The sequence below is a fragment of the Sprattus sprattus genome, assembly GCF_963457725.1.
Source record: "Sprattus sprattus genome assembly, chromosome: 15".
In the NCBI taxonomy this organism is placed as follows: Eukaryota; Metazoa; Chordata; class Actinopteri; order Clupeiformes; family Clupeidae; genus Sprattus; species Sprattus sprattus.
Window position 1 is genome coordinate 10,306,881 of NC_137913.1, and position 15,704 is coordinate 10,322,584.

A 15,704-nucleotide genomic window follows, 5' to 3' on the forward strand; every position below is an offset into this window, starting at 1 on the left:
CTTCTAGCTCTGCTGTTTGTATGGGCCATCTTAAATAAACCCTCACTGTTCAACGCTCCTATTTACCATCGAAATCTTCTAGGTTTGCTGTTTATACGGCTCATCTTAAATAAACCTTACCTGTTCAACGCTCGTGTTCACCATTGACATCTTCGAGGTTGGCTGTTTAAATGGCTCATCTTAAATCAACCTTCACTGTTCTACGCTCGTGTTCACCATTGACATCTAGGTTTGCCGTTTAAATGGCTCATCTTAAATAAACCTTACCTGTTCAACGCTCGTATTCATGAAGTAAACCGACTTCCACTCAATTAGAATTAGAATTACACATTTTTATTCTCTGACATTCCATTTTCTGCTTATGTACATTTCACAATACAATGTTATAAACATCTGCAATAACAAATAAAAAAAGGAGAGAAAAAAAAAAACAATGCCCGAAGGATTAGGCATGGCCTCAAGGTTCAAAGTTCAGACGAGGGTACAGAGCGTACTCGATCACTGCTACCCCAAACATCATATCAACAGAGCGAAGCCTACTGCTGTGATATTATGATTTCTGTATCTGTGTGGAACTATTCAGTTCATACCAATGGCTGCTCACAATTTCATGTGAATAGCTGCATTGTTGACGTACTTACTTACTTCCTCCACTGTATGTTTGACACACACACACCCTTATTCCCTCCACTGTGTGTTTAAGACACAGCCTCACACTCACTCACTCACACACACACACACACACACACACACACGTTAATAAGCTGAATACTTATTTCCTCCACTAAGTTTAAGTTTAACACACACAGACACTTGTCAATCAACTCTGCAATTTCATGCCATTAATGTCAGACGTGTTAAACAACATCAAGCAGAAAGAGCAGCTCCATCAGACCCACATCCTGTCCAGACAGGGCACCGGCCCACACCAAGGGGAGGGCGGATACCATCTAGAAAGGGCAGAACCCCAGGTCTCAGACGGAGCCACCTCAGAGCCACCTGCTCTCTGGGCTCAGGGTATACTGTGTGCACTGAAGCGGCCTCTCCATGATTTAACACACACACACACACACACACACACACACACACACACACACACACACACACACACACACACACACACACACACACACACACACACACACACACACACACACACACACACACACAAACGCACACACAAAAGAGGGATGGCACAGACAGTAATAGCAAGGCATCAGAGAACAATTTAAGTAAAGGAGACCTCAAGCCAACTGCTCATCCACGTTCAGTCTGTTTGGGGGCTGCTGATACCTTCACACCACAAGAGCCCCAGGGGGAGAGAGAGAGGGAGTGAGCGCGGGAGAAAAAGAAAGGAAGAGAGAGAGAGAGAGCGCAAACTGGGTAACACAGTGGTACAGTGGTATCTGGGGGCAGTTTCTGGTTGCCCCAATGGTCTGTTGCAGGGGGGGGGGGTTGTTAAAAACAAAACTATCCAGACCACTATGTGACTCCTGGAGAAGTTGTTATTTTTACATGATGAGACAAACCAATCACTTCTCTGTTCTTTAAAACATTATTTAAACAGAGCAGACAAACGGGGGGGGGGGGGGGGTTGGGCTGGTTGTGGGCACACACTCAGAGAAGAAACATGAGACAGGTAAAGTGGCCCTTTCAGTCTAGGGGGGGGGGGGGGGCACACTCCAGAGGTGGTGATCTGGTGAGGATATCCCCATAGCGACTCATGGTGACAGGACACTTATCTGGAACAGACCAGAATAACCAGCCGCCAGAACAGGAGCTGAGTGGCGGTGTGTGTGTGTGTGTCACGTCATACCGAACCACTGCCCCGAGAGAGTTGTGTGTATATGCATTTGTATTTGTATTTGTGTGTCTGTGTCTGTGTCTGTGTCTGTGTCTGTGTCTGTGTCTGTGTCTGTGTCTGTGTCTGTGTCTGTGTCTGTGTCTGTGTCTGTGTCTGTGTCTGTGTCTGTGTCTGTGTCTGTGTCTGTGTCTGTGTCTGTGTGTTACTGCATACCGAACCACTTGCCCTGGTCCGGGGGAGAGTGTGTATATGCAGTTCTGTGTGTGTGTGAGTGTGTGTGTGTGGGGGGGGGTCACTGCATCCCAAACCACTGCTCCTGGTCTGCCCACTGCGCCGCCTCGCTGTCGCTGCCCTCCAGGTCGCCGTCCTCCCCGCTGCCCTCCATGTCATCTCCGTCCAGCTCCACCGTGGCGTCCATCGGGCTCTCCTCCTTCTCCATCTTCTGCATGCCCTCCAGGGACTTCTGGTCGTTGGGGTCGAGGCTGACCCAGGAAGGAACACGGACGGCATGGGTTACTATGACTACCGTGACTATGCTTGCATAAGTACTTCATCAACCAGCAGACATATGTTGTTGAAAAGAAATTGACATGTAAAATGTATTTTCCGTTAAGTTCAACTATGTGTCCAGCATTGCATTTAGTGATCTTTGCCTTGTTACATATATAAATATATATACACACATGTTGAAATAAAAGTAGCATTTTCAAAATTAAAACCTTTGTGTCAGTCTCCATTCATGTTTTTTGCTCAAGGCATAACATTACTTAGTTTGAAAAATGTAGTGGGTTGTTCTGGTCACTTCAGATGGACTCTGAGGCCAAAGCTTTCCTGAGGGCTATGCTTTACTGATGGTCGAAGCTTACCTGAGGGCTATGCTTTACTGATGGTCGAAGCTTACCTGAGGGCTATGCTGAACTGGTCAATGGCCGAAGTTTACCTGAGTGCTCTGCTATATTGATAGATGGCTGAAGCTTACCTGAGGGCTATGCTGTACTGATCGATGGATTCCTGATACTCGTTCACGGCAAAGAGAAAATCTCCCAGCATCCTGTGCAGCACACAGTCACTCTGATTGGCTAAAGTGTTCCGCAGTAGAGTAATCCCTTCCTCGTACTTCTGTTCCCGACCTGAGAATGAATTAGTAAATGAAGGAATGAATGGACCGCATGTGACATAGAGAGCATCAAACATCTCCATAGGAGTAAAGGAATCCCAGAACAATTAACTGGCCAAGAGATACAGGCACACACTCCTTCCACGCATCGTTAGAAAACACACTGCTAATAGCTTTTAACGGAGCCTGAGGCCCCTATGAGCTTACTGTCTGTGTCTGTGTCTGTGTCTGTGTCTGTGTCTGTGTCTGTGTCTGTGTCTGTGTCTGTGTCTGTGTCTGTGTCTGTGTCTGTGTCTGTGTCTGTGTCTGTGTCTGTGTCTGTGTCTTTCCCGCAGTCTAAAGGTGTGTTTGGGAAGGTGGGTAAGTGAGTTAAGTCAGCCCCACCTTGCCTTCATGTGTGTGTGTGTGTGTGTGTGTGTGTGTGTGTGTGTGTGTGTGTGTGTGTGTGTGTGTCAGCCCCACCCTGCCCCCGTGTACTCACTGAGCAGCTCGGCTTTCTTGACCACAGCCTTGGTGTAGTCGGGCCTCTGGGCCAGAGCCTTGTCCAGGAGGGCCTTGGCCTTGTCCTGGGTCAGGGGGTCGGCCAGGCACACCGTGGCCAGGATGGTAAGCGTCTGTGCGTTGGCCCCCAGGGTCTTATAGATGTTGTTGGCCATCCCCATGGCCTCGCGCACCCCATTGGAGGCCAGGTAACAGTCAATCAAACCTGGAGGGAGGGAGAGAGAGAGAGAGAGAGAGGAGATACATGCAGGTCAGAACAGCAGACCCAGTCGTGCATAAGCCCCAGCGGGCCCACTCATTACGGCTATGGTGGTGACGGATATGGTGTGTGTGTCTGTGTGTGTCTGTGTGTGTCTGTGTGTGTCTGTGTGTGTCTGTGTGTGTCTGAGTGTGTCTGAGTGTGTCTGAGTGTGTCTGAGTGTGTCTGAGTGTGTTACCTTCATAGCAGTCAAGGCGGCAGGGAGCCAGCCGCATGGCCTCTCTGAAGTGGATAATGGCCTCCTGAACGCGACCCATGTTGCGCAACGCTGCCCCCTTCAGGAGCAGCGCCTGCACGCTGTTGCTGTTCAGCTGGATAGCCTTGGCACCCAGGTACAGGGCGCGAGAATAGCGCTTGCTGTAGAAGCTGTGACACCTGGACAATACAGAGCAAGGGTGTAACACCACACAACAATTCAGTTCTTGGGTCACGGTTTGGTACAGCAGGGAAAAAAACGAATATATAAATATATATATATATATATATACAGCCGCGGAAAAAATTAAGAGACCACTTCAAAATTATCAGTTTCTCTGGTTTTACTATTTATTGGTATGTGTTAAAGTAAAATGTACATTTTTGTTTTATTCTATAACCTACTGGCAACATTCCTACCAAATTTCAAATAAAAATATTGTCAGTTAGATTGAAAAGTTGTGATTTTAAATCAAGGTTATTCCACCAAATATTGATTTCTGAACTCTTCCTAAGTTAAAGCATTAGTATCGTGTAGTTTAAAAATGAATATGAGCTTGTTTTCTTTGCATTATTCGAGATCTGAAGACACTGCATCTTTTTTGCTATTTTGACCAATTGTCATTTTTCTGCAAATAAATGATCTAAATGACAATATTTTTATTTGAAATTTGGTAGGAATGTTGCCAGTAGGTTATAGAATAAAACTAAAATGTACATTTTACTTTAACACATACCAATAAATAGTAAAACCAGAGAAACTGATAATTTTGAAGTGGTCTCTTAATTTTTTCCGCGGCTGTATATAGAGAGAGATAGAGATAGAGATAGAGAGAGAGAGAGAGAGAGAGAGAGAGATAGAGAGAGAGAGAGTGTGTGTGTAAGCTCAACGCCAGTAGATCAGGGAGGGTTTAAAGACCCAACTCTCACCCAGAGATGACCCAGGGCTCGGCATGCTGGTCTGAGATGTTGAAGAGACGACCGCCGAGCACCTCCACGTCTTCTAGATGTCCCTCGCGAGCCATCAGGTAGCCATACACATCCATGCCTTAGAGAGAGAGACACACACACACACACACACACACACACACACACACACACACACACACACACACACACACACACACACACACACACACACACACACACACACACACACACACACACACACACACACACACACACACACACACACACACACACACACACACACCAAAGGACATAACCTCACATCAGGCAAGCATACATCCAGACATCCTGAATCAGGTAAACATCAATTATAACTCAGGCTAAATGGAATAGTATTTTTTTACCATGAACTCTGCATTATTTTAGTTTTCACATTACACATTATAGTTTGCACTTCAGGCAGGGGCGGAGTGGGACACAAAAATCCACCGGGACAATTCTGACTGCACCGGCCCACCACCGGCCCATAACGTGCCCACAACGTGCCCACAACTGGCCCAACCCGCATCCTCTCCACCTCCCATATATCAACTACAGAAACAAACGGGCGGCTTTTGATCATTATTGTTAGATTTATAGTTGATGTGTGGGTGACAGACACGACAGTGACAGTGTATTTGTATATACTTATGGAAATACGGAACAAATCGCGTCCCGTATTGGCTCAAATGTTATGCTAATTCGCAACAATGTGTCATGTCAACTCACTCGCACCTAGTTGACGGCTGGTTGAATAAATCCGTAATTCTTGTACATTTTGATGCACTTTCCTCCAGCATCCGCCTCTTTTTCAGTCTGGCCTTTTTGCCCCCTCCTTTCTCCTTTCTCTTATGTCCCTCCATCAGGCCCGCTTCACCTGCTATCTCTCCCTGATAGCCGCTAATTTATCTCCCTAGGTTCACTTGATAAAGGCAGAACGATACGCATTTCCCATGATGCTTTGCACCGACTATTCTACATTCAACAAAAAAAAAACGAATTAAATCGCTGGCCAATTTATATTTGTGGTCATGAAAGTAATGGAGCGTCTGAATAAAAAGAATTACATCAATATATGAGGCTAAACAAAAATCAGAAGGTTGGATTGATGGGAGTGAGTTTGACACACACCATAGGTGTGATGTACAGAGACAAGTAGTGCTATAAATAGTGGTTGGACTGCTTAATCTTGTAACTCTCGGAGAATTTTCCCGGGACCAGGATTTCACGTATATTCAAATGGGCCGCTCATGAATTTGAAGCGACGGCTGCGAAGGCCGGCCTGCAGGCTGGTTCTCGAGAGATTATTGGCCTACCGGCCGACCGGGAGAAATCCCGGTGCTCCCGATGGCCACTCCGCCCCTGACTTCAGGTTTGTTTTAACATAATGTAGAACACCTTGAACTGCCTTGGCTTTGTGAGCAAAAACACGCCATATACACTAAAACTGCCTAGCTTTGACACCCCGTAACAGTCTACAGCAGTGGTCCCCAACCACCGGGCCTCGGCCCGGTACCGGTCCGTGAGGCATTTGTTACCGAGCCGCACAGAAAGAATAAATAATTGATATCAATTCCGCTGTATTAATTATAAGCGTCTGAAAGGTGTTTTATTTTGAAAAACGACCGGATTTTCCCGGACGTCGCATTCGCCTGTGCCTCTTGTCACGTCAAGACGCTTGTCTCGTTCAAGTGATACGTCACTCAAAAAATAAGCCCTCAAACTAGCGAAAATAAGTAATAAAACAAACATCTTTGGAGAGCTTCTTTGCCAAGATGAAAAGGCCAACTAAGGAGCCAGAAGAGGAGCCTACGACCTCAAAAAAAGAAAGCTTTTTTTAACAGACAATACCAGGAGTCATACTTAAAATACGGGTTTATCATAACAGGTGATTCTCACGCACCAAGTATTTTTCATGCACTTAATGTTCGTAATACAATGGTGTTGGCCGCAAGTCAACTTCATAACGTTAATGTTAACTTTTGTGTATGAGCAGACCGGGCTTCATTTTATCCAACTCGCGCTTGCCTCACGGGTGCAATTGATTGATTCACATCCATATGAATGGATGACGTGACTAATAAGAGGTGTAAAATGACACCTTGAAGCCGGTCCGTGAAAAAAATGCCTATTAAACCGGTCCGTGGTGCAAAACAGGTTGGGGACCCCTGGTCTACAGCACCAAACAGAGGCTCCTGGGTTGTGAAGCGCCCTACCTTTGATCAGATAGGCGTCGAGCATCTGCGCCTGCTCAAACTTCAGGATGGCATTTTTGGTGTCGCCCGCCCTGAAGTAGACATCCGCCAGACTGACCAGGACGTCCACGTTATCCCTCAGAAGAGTCTTCTTCTCCAGGGAACTACACAAAGACAGGTCAATGATACATTACATGAATGTGTCTGTGTCTGTGTCTGTGTCTGTGTCTGTGTCTGTGTCTGTGTCTGTGTCTGTGTCTGTGTCTGTGTCTGTGTCTGTGTCTGTGTCTGTGTCTGTGTCTGTGTCTGTGTCTGTGTCTGTGTCTGTGTGCGTGTGCGTGTGCGTGTGTGTTTCTAATGTTTCACTTTGAGACCTCAGGTCAACTTACAACCTCAAAAACTGAGACTTCTGCATCTATATCTAGAAAAATTAAGCTTCATGTATCATTAAGGGCTGGGCATTGCCACAGACTTGGTAATGCTATACTATCATGATATTTGGGCTTAAATACGATGATATTGTTGCTATTCTTTATATTTTACGATTTGATACAAATTTGACGCAATACACTGCAATTTATCTCTCCCATATATTACATTTCGTATACTGGAGTCTCTGCAGCCTGTTGGAGTAGTCTTGTGCCATCTTGTTGACGTCAGAAGCAATGTTATCAGTAGACATATGCACATTAATTAAATCTAATTAATAAGACCCAAAGCCTTTCCCCTTATTCAGTGTCAGATGTCATCCATCTCAATAAACAGCGTTAATGCCAAAGAGAAACCTGGACTTCGCTTGTCGCTACATTATGTACCATCTGGTGATAGCACTGCATTGTGCATTACATAGAAATACACAGATAGCATTATGAGAACCAGCAGGCAGAGGCCTCCCTACCAGATAGTGCTGATGGCTCTGTGGTTGTCCCCTGCGTGTATAAAGGCATAGGCCTTGATCCAGGTGGACAGCCAGTCCAGGTTTGGGATGCTCTGGATCACATCCATGGTCATGGAGGCCACCTCTGCACCCTTCACCGACAGCGACAGGAGCCCTGGGAAGATCCAAACAATTACAGTTAAACACTTGAGGATAACCAGAACCATCCACTGGGTCAGTTACACTTGAGGATAACCAGAACCATCCACTGGGTCAGTTACACATGAGGATAACCAGAACCATCCACTGGGTCAGTTACACATGAGGATAATCAGAACCATCCACTGGGTCAGTTACACATGAGGATAACCAGAACCATCCACTTCCCTGGGAAGATCCATTTACATTACATTTAGTCATTTAGCAGACGCTTTTGTCCAAAGCGACGTACAAGGGAGAGAACAGTCAAGCTAAGAGCAATAAAACCTGGTGTAACAATAAATACTTCTTTTTTTTTTTTTTCAAGAAAAACAAAACGACATAGAAAGAAAAAGAAGTGCGGGACTGTCACTGCTTAAATGCAAGTTAAGCCAAGATGACAGTGAGGAGGAGAGGTGCTCTCTGAAGAGATGGGTCTTCAAGAGCTTCTTGAAGGTAGAGAGGGAAGCCACTGCTCTGGTAGTGCTAGGCAGGTCGTTCCACCAACGTGGAACAGCAGATCCAAACAATTACAGTCAAACACTCGAGGATAACCAGAACCATCCACTGGGTCAGTTACTCTCGAGGATAACCAGAACCATCCACTGGGTCAGCTACACTTGAGGATAACCAGAACCACCCACTGGGTCAGTTACACTCGATGATAAACAGAACCATCTACTGGGTCAGTTACTCTCGAGGATAACCAGAACCATCCACTGGATCAGTTACACTCGAGGATAACCAGAACCATTCACTGGGTCAGTTACACTCGATGATAACCAGAACCATTCACTGGGTCAGGGCAGAGAGGTGGTGGGGCTTAATGTAATGCCAGTGTGACTAACACATGACCACTTCAAGAAACTAAGCCACACAATACAAGCAGTAACACATCTTCGCACAGCAAAGCGTCTTTGAGAACCTAGAAAAACGCTTTATAAAATTAAAGTATAATTATTATCATTATTAACTACCTTACATCAGAGAGGGGTAAGGGAAACAGTGCCCAAAAGATGAGACGTACCAATAATGGCATCAAGAGCCAGTGGACACTGCCTCAACACCTCCTTGTAGCTTGTGACTGCTGAACGCTCCTGGCCTGCCTTTCTGTAGAGGTTCGCCAACATCATGTTGATCTTTGGAGTTCTCTGCCGAGATGGAATTCCATCCAAAACTGCGATTGCATCTTTGTCCAACTTCAGGTTTGTGTAACACTCAGCTATCTTATATTTCACTTCAATTTCTGAAGGCAAGCTCTGAAAAGCAAGCAAATATTTGAATTAAGCTCACTCCGGATACAAAGTGAAGCATAACCTCATATCATGAACATAAAATCATATCAGTCAAAAAGTACAAAAGCTATTACCCCCAATTTGTTGGGAGCTTCAATTTACCTGTGCTTGGACTGATGATGTAGTTCCACCAGTGGATGGCCGCACTTTGGATGTTTTGCTTAGTACTTTCTTCTGCTGCAAAGCGGAGTTGTATTTGGAAGCTGCGTTGCGGTACTCTTTGTCATGGAAGATTGCATCGGCATGATAGACCAGCAACTGGTATTTCTGTGCCGGTGAGAACAGCTCTCTGCAAGAGGGCAACATCACACCCAGTTACGATGTTAACATTAGCTGTGTCCAAACGTTGACTGACAATTAGAGGCTCATGCAAATCCAAGTACTATATATTTACAGAGTTTTCTGAAATATTACCTGAGCTAGACAATCAAGATAGCTGACTTAAGTGTACGACATTAGCTAGCAAGGTAGTCTTAAAATAAGCTAGTGTGCTAGCAACCAACCCCACCATCATACACCGTTGAGGTACTAAGGGTGTGCTACGCTAGCAAGCTTGCTAAGGATGCATACGCATATTCACATTTTGTTCAGCAATGTACTGCTGCCGTTATACCAGAACAATCGCTACAACCATGAAGTAGCACTAAGATATTTAACGCCTAATAGCTAAAAAGACAACTAACGTTACGTTAAGGAGATCCAGCTAGCTGACACTTACGGGTTGTTTGTGCTCATTGTCAACAACAAACTGCTCATAATCCGGACATTGGAATGTAGTCCTGCAGCTGCCATATCCCGCACATGATCTACGACATTCATGTTTGCCACTGTATGCTTTTTCCTTGATTAGTTGCAATAACTCCACAGAAATCCTTGATTTACGAGCTAGCTGCCACAGAAGTTGTGATCACTGTCCAAAACTGTTTCTATCAAACATGGCGCCCTTGGTCCCTTCTGACGTAGTACCAATATCTTCATATCGGTCCTTTCAAAGTGTAGGAGAAAGCGGAGTGGGATAAAAACATTTAGCTGATGCACGCGTAAAACATCTTGAACCAATACGATACATCGGTCCAGAGTTTAAAAAACAAACCCCGTTTTTAAATAAACTCTCTGAAAACATAGTTTTGGGAAAAGGTACATATGTAGACTGAGCATGGAAAAGTTTTCTATTTATCACATAACAGTAGATTATTCTTATAATCATTCTATAAAACTTGTGTCTCACTTGGAAGGATTTGACGTTTCATAATTTTCCGAAACATTTTTATTCAGGAAACGTGTGTGGACTCCTCTATGAGTTGCGCATGCGTTCATATCTGATTATTTGTGGCAGCTGAGGCTGGGGGCTGGAGGCAGTCTGAGTTCTTTTTTTTATTTCTTGACGGAATCGTTTGTCGACAGTTTTGTTCAGTTTTTTGTTGATTTACAAAGTACCATGACTGAACAATCCGCGCTACTCCTTCGAAAGCAACTGGCAGGTGAGAACAAAACATATATTACATTTGGTAGCTAATCCGAAATTGTCGAGGTTGTTGTCGATAGCTATAGCTCTACAGAGCTGGTTCCATTCTCCCCCTGCCCCGGGCTGGCTTCAAAGATTGTTGACAGTCAAGCTGTTTGTTTACAACAGCAGTTCGCTTAGGTAGGTTAGACAGACCCATCTTTTCAACGTTTGTCGCAGTATTTTATTTAAGTCCATTGTGTGTGTGTTGTCATCTCTGAAAACACAGCTGATTTGTCTTCTCAATAAGCAGCTGATTTTGAGGTTCGGGAGGTATTGTTAGCCAACTGGCTGTCCTTGCTAGCGTGTTGTTCATTAGTATGTTCAAGTGAGTTCCTAGCTGCGATTTGTGCAGTAGCTAACATGGCCAACACACAGCAGTTATTATGTGAGAAATTTTCACTATTTTGCAATACAAAAGACGTTGGGGGGGAAAGTATTTTAAACACCCGAGCCATCTATACATACTTAGCTTTTGCAAATGTTTGATATTGGCTGTATTGTCGCCTTAACAAATCGGAACAAAGGAACGATGCGCTCCCTTGTCTTATTTGGCCATAAATGGTTGTGCCATCTGCAACCATGTATTCAAGTACAAATGTAGGATCCTCTTGGATTAAAAAAAAAATATGATTCGCATCTCGTATGGCGATGGATTAGCTAATATGTTGTTTCATAAATGCGTTGTTATCGTCATATTCTAAATCTCTTGTATGGCGTTTTATACAGAGAGGTACAAAGTGGTTATGTTAGTGTTTTGAATTGGATGGATTAAACTGACGTCTGATTTTCCTATTACAGTGCTAAGCATTGTTGTGCACAAATCTGCCCTTACTTCAGCGCTATGTAGAGGATACAGTAACCTATGGCTGCTTTCTAGCTGTTGCACTGTAATGGTGTTGATCTAGGGTAATAGGCTATATCTTTCTCTCCATCTATTCTAAGCCCAGGTTTGCATTTGGAGAGAATTTATACATGGGAAAATTACCATTTAAGGCATTTATTTAGAAACCTTATTTCAAAATATTTTTAAGTGAGGCTCTCTGCCCAGGGGGCAGGTGTCCTAAACGTCCCCTTTGCACAATCAGCCTCCCAACAGGAAGGGGTAGGCCTAGTTATGCTGAAACAAGCAGTGGTGATTAGTGGAATCAGATGGTTGGATAATTGGTTGAAAGTGGTTGATGGGGTTACCACCTCCCTGCTTTATCAGGCTTTTATTGTGTGTGTGTGTGTGTGTGTGTGTGTGTGTGTGTGTGTGTGTGTGTGTGTGTGTGTGTGTGTGTGTGTGTGTGTGTGTGTGTGTGTGTGTGTGTGTGTGTGTGTGTGTGTGTGTGTGTGTGTGTGTGTGTGTGTGTGTGTGTGTGTGTCTGGCCCGCCTTCCATGCTTGGTGTAGTGGGTCTGGTCAGTTTGCCAACTAGTGCAATCTTTTTTCAGAGCTCAACAAGAACCCTGTTGAGGGATTTTCTGCTGGGCTCATTGATGACGATGACATCTACAAATGGGAGGTAGTCATCATCGGCCCACAGGACACACTCTTGTAAGTTTTATTTATTTACTTGTTATTTTATTATTGTGTGTGTGTGTTTATGGCAGCTTGGAGTCTGTTCGTAAACATGCTACAGCAGTGTAAGGAGAGATGCTAAAAACTGCTACTGCTTCATTTCCCTGCAGTGAAGGAGGCTTTTTTAAAGTAAACTTGACCTTCCCGTATGACTACCCTCTGCGGCCACCAAAGATGAAGTTCATCACTGAGCTCTGGCACCCCAACGGTAATCCATCCACACACACACACACACACACACACACACACACACACACACACACACACACACACACACACACACACACACACACACTCTCTCAAGTCTCCATAATGTCCTAGTGTGATTTGCATGTATTGACAGGGGAGAATAAATCATGAATTAATTAGTCTCCCCACTGGGTTTACTAAGACTCCAACACTATTGCTTTGATTCTCTGTAACCAAGTAATCAAAAAAAGCTGGCAGCGTTTTTTCACAAGAAAAACACCCATTGGTTATATATTTATATAGGCCTATACATTTTTTATTTTATTTTAAAGCAGAATTGATTATGAACAACTTCTTCAGATTAACGGATAACTTGTGAAAGTATGTGGACTAAAGGCACTGCCATTGTGCCTAACGTGAGGGGAATTTTGAGAGGAAGTTTGTACACTTCCTGCTTTCTCCCCCCAGTCCACCCCCCAGTTTGACCATAGCGTCTGCTACACTGTCTTTTATCATTACAAAAAATATGCCCTCATAAAACCCTTTTCTAATCCACTAGTCTATCAGATGTTATAAAGTGATTTAAGTGTAGCCACATTGCATTTGTTTGTTCTTGGCCAGTGTTTCATCCATTCACACCCTGTCTACCCCCGTCTATCCCTGAACCCTCTTCCTCCTCCTCCTCCTCCTGCTGCTCTTCCTGCTTTAGTGGCCAAAAACGGGGACGTTTGCATCTCGATCCTGCACGAGCCCGGTGAGGACAAGTTTGGCTACGAGAAGCCGGAGGAACGCTGGTTGCCCATCCACACAGTAGAGACCATCATGATCAGCGTCATTTCCATGCTAGCGGACCCCAACAGCGACTCCCCCGCCAACGTGGATGCCGCGGTAAGGGCCCTATCCGTCTTCAAAGACACCCTGTATGTGTGTGTGTGTGTGTGTGTGTGTGTGTGTGTGTGTGTGTGTGTGTGGGGGGGGTTTAATTGTTGTGGTGTTTATGTTTGGTCCACAGAAAGAATGGCGGGAGGATCCAAATGGCGAGTTCAAGAGGAAGGTAGCCCGCTGTGTACGAAAAAGCCAAGAGATGGCATTTGATTAACCCCTGCCTCTCTCCATTTTTGTGGATTATCCATGGTAAACACACACACACATTTTTAAAATTTGATTTGCTGCGACTGTAAACTGTACCATTCAATGGAAATGTGCATTTTCCCTTTTTCAGCCAAACTAATCTGTTTCATGAGTGGCCCTTGCCCTTCAGAGGAGGACTATCTCACCCATTAGTTGTAAATAAAGAGATGTGACCAGCCGAGCACTTCAGTACCCTGAGGTCCATCTCTGCCATGCGCTCTCGCTTACAGGGAGCTGATGGAGAGACCTACCAGCTAAACGACCCTCCCTTTTCTCTCTCCTACCCGGAAGTGTACATTTCTTTCTATTTATTTAAGAAATGATGATGTAAGATATGTCTCTACTGTAAAATATCTTGCTTTTTTATTGCTGCTGAACAGTTTCTACTTTGTATCAGGTTTCTTATGCAATTTGTGGATGTTTGTGGTTCTTGGAAACTATGAAGCCCTCAGAAGCCAGAATTTATCATCACAATCATAATTACTGTTGTAATATTATAATTATTATTATTATTATTACTATGATGGCTCTTGTTAGTACCAATCGACTTGTGTTCTCGATGCCCCTCCCCCTCACTGTTGCCTTATGTTTGTGTTTTGCTCTTTCCTGAGTATTTGGCTGTGACTGTAGGCGGGAGGTTAAGTGTGTTCATGGGTTATTTGGCCTAGCCACACGTTGGCGTAATCAACACACACGTTACCCATCGGCCCCTGTCTGTGTACAGCTATGTCTTTCGCACCCCAACCCCAACCCCAGTCACACGGACTTTTGTGACCACTCACTCACGTCCAAGGATCTGTGTAACTGACTTAAAATGCACTGGAACCTTCATTTACCTCAGTGGCAGTGGATAATTGATGTTGTTTACATGAAAAATGATAAGGTCAATTGATTCTTTTTTTCTTCTTTTTTTTTTTAATCGGACATCTCAGCAATGCATGTGTAAAATGTTTAATGTCTATGTAGCATGCTTGTAATTTATTTAATAAATAAAATCGGTATATTTTAAAATAGGACATCGTTTGATAAAGGGAGAATCCACAGATCTGTGTGGTATAGTGGATTTGGTTTCAAATGGGTGTCTGTGAGAGAGAGAAGGCCTGAGGTGGTGTAGGGAGAACAGGCTGACATCCCAACATAAAAACAGAGAGGCTGTCTTCAGCATCTGAGTCACAGAATTATGGATTTTCCCTTTTTAAAAAGCTAGCTGTAAAATAAAAATGCAATTTTAGGTGACATTTGGTGGCAAATGTAACCACTTTAAACACTGATGTCATAAAATGGCATAAGCAGAAATGAACACTTTTGAGTTTCTTATGATGATGCTGATGTATCTTCTGGGGTAAGGACATTCCCAGAAATGGACTCAAAGCACTGTCCCAGGTCGCTGACTAGGGCTTCTCTCTGTGGGTGTGACTTCCCAAGAGCATAACTTGGTGATTCTGATCAAGCAGTTGGAAGTCAGCAGAATCAAGATGTTTGGTGTGCGGTTTTTTTTTTTATAATATTTTTTTTTCAGAAATAGTCTTATCCGGGAGAATCTCATGAAGTCACTGGCCAGACCGGTGTTGCACTGTATTGGCCCTGGGCCGCAGCATGTGAGACGTCATAAAGCAATACTATTCACTCCTCAATACCATGCAAATGGGCTTTCAGGTAACTCACTTCATTCACCACCCCGTAGATATTTTACCGCTCTTTGTTTCGTGTATTGTGTGTTTAAGGTGAGCCCAATAAATAAATAAAAATAACCTTTTTCATTGACAATCATTCATGTCTGCACTGGTGAAGGTCTACTGTGTCTTTGGTGTTCATTAGGCTATTAAGCGGTGGTGACATTCTCAATGTGAGCTATTAAACATTGTTGGAAAAGAGTCAGTCTTTAAGATCAAATGGCCATTATCGAGTGTCAACAAATACAGATAAACC

The 15,704-nt window shown here is 44.1% G+C and overlaps 2 protein-coding genes across 3 annotated transcripts; one reads left to right on the forward strand and one right to left on the reverse strand.

Moving 5' to 3' along the window:
* Positions 1 to 66: 66 nt before the first annotated feature.
* anapc7 (anaphase promoting complex subunit 7) lies at positions 67 to 10,304 on the reverse strand. The gene is made up of 10 exons (XM_080852746.1): positions 10,108 to 10,304; positions 9,492 to 9,678; positions 9,122 to 9,353; positions 7,918 to 8,071; positions 7,041 to 7,183; positions 4,807 to 4,924; positions 3,860 to 4,056; positions 3,403 to 3,627; positions 2,784 to 2,934; positions 67 to 2,286 (listed from the first exon to the last, which is right to left on the reverse strand). The coding sequence occupies exons 1-10, from the start codon at positions 10,206 to 10,208 to the stop codon at positions 2,097 to 2,099; spliced, it is 1,698 nt and encodes a 565-aa protein (XP_080708872.1). The 5' UTR covers positions 10,209 to 10,304; the 3' UTR covers positions 67 to 2,096.
* Positions 10,305 to 10,729: 425 nt separating this feature from the next.
* LOC308376639 (ubiquitin-conjugating enzyme E2 G1-like) lies at positions 10,730 to 15,517 on the forward strand. 2 transcript variants are annotated; one of them, XM_080853050.1, is made up of 6 exons: positions 10,730 to 10,870; positions 12,329 to 12,431; positions 12,566 to 12,663; positions 13,354 to 13,532; positions 13,657 to 13,778; positions 13,867 to 15,517. In XM_080853050.1, exons 1-5 carry the CDS (start codon positions 10,828 to 10,830, stop codon positions 13,741 to 13,743), a joined length of 510 nt encoding a protein of 169 aa, XP_080709176.1. In that variant the 5' UTR covers positions 10,730 to 10,827; the 3' UTR covers positions 13,744 to 13,778; positions 13,867 to 15,517. The 2 variants fall into 2 exon arrangements, with proteins under 2 accessions (XP_080709176.1, XP_080709175.1); XM_080853049.1 differs by having other exon boundaries at positions 13,657 to 15,517.
* The last annotated feature ends 187 nt before the right edge of the window (positions 15,518 to 15,704 follow it).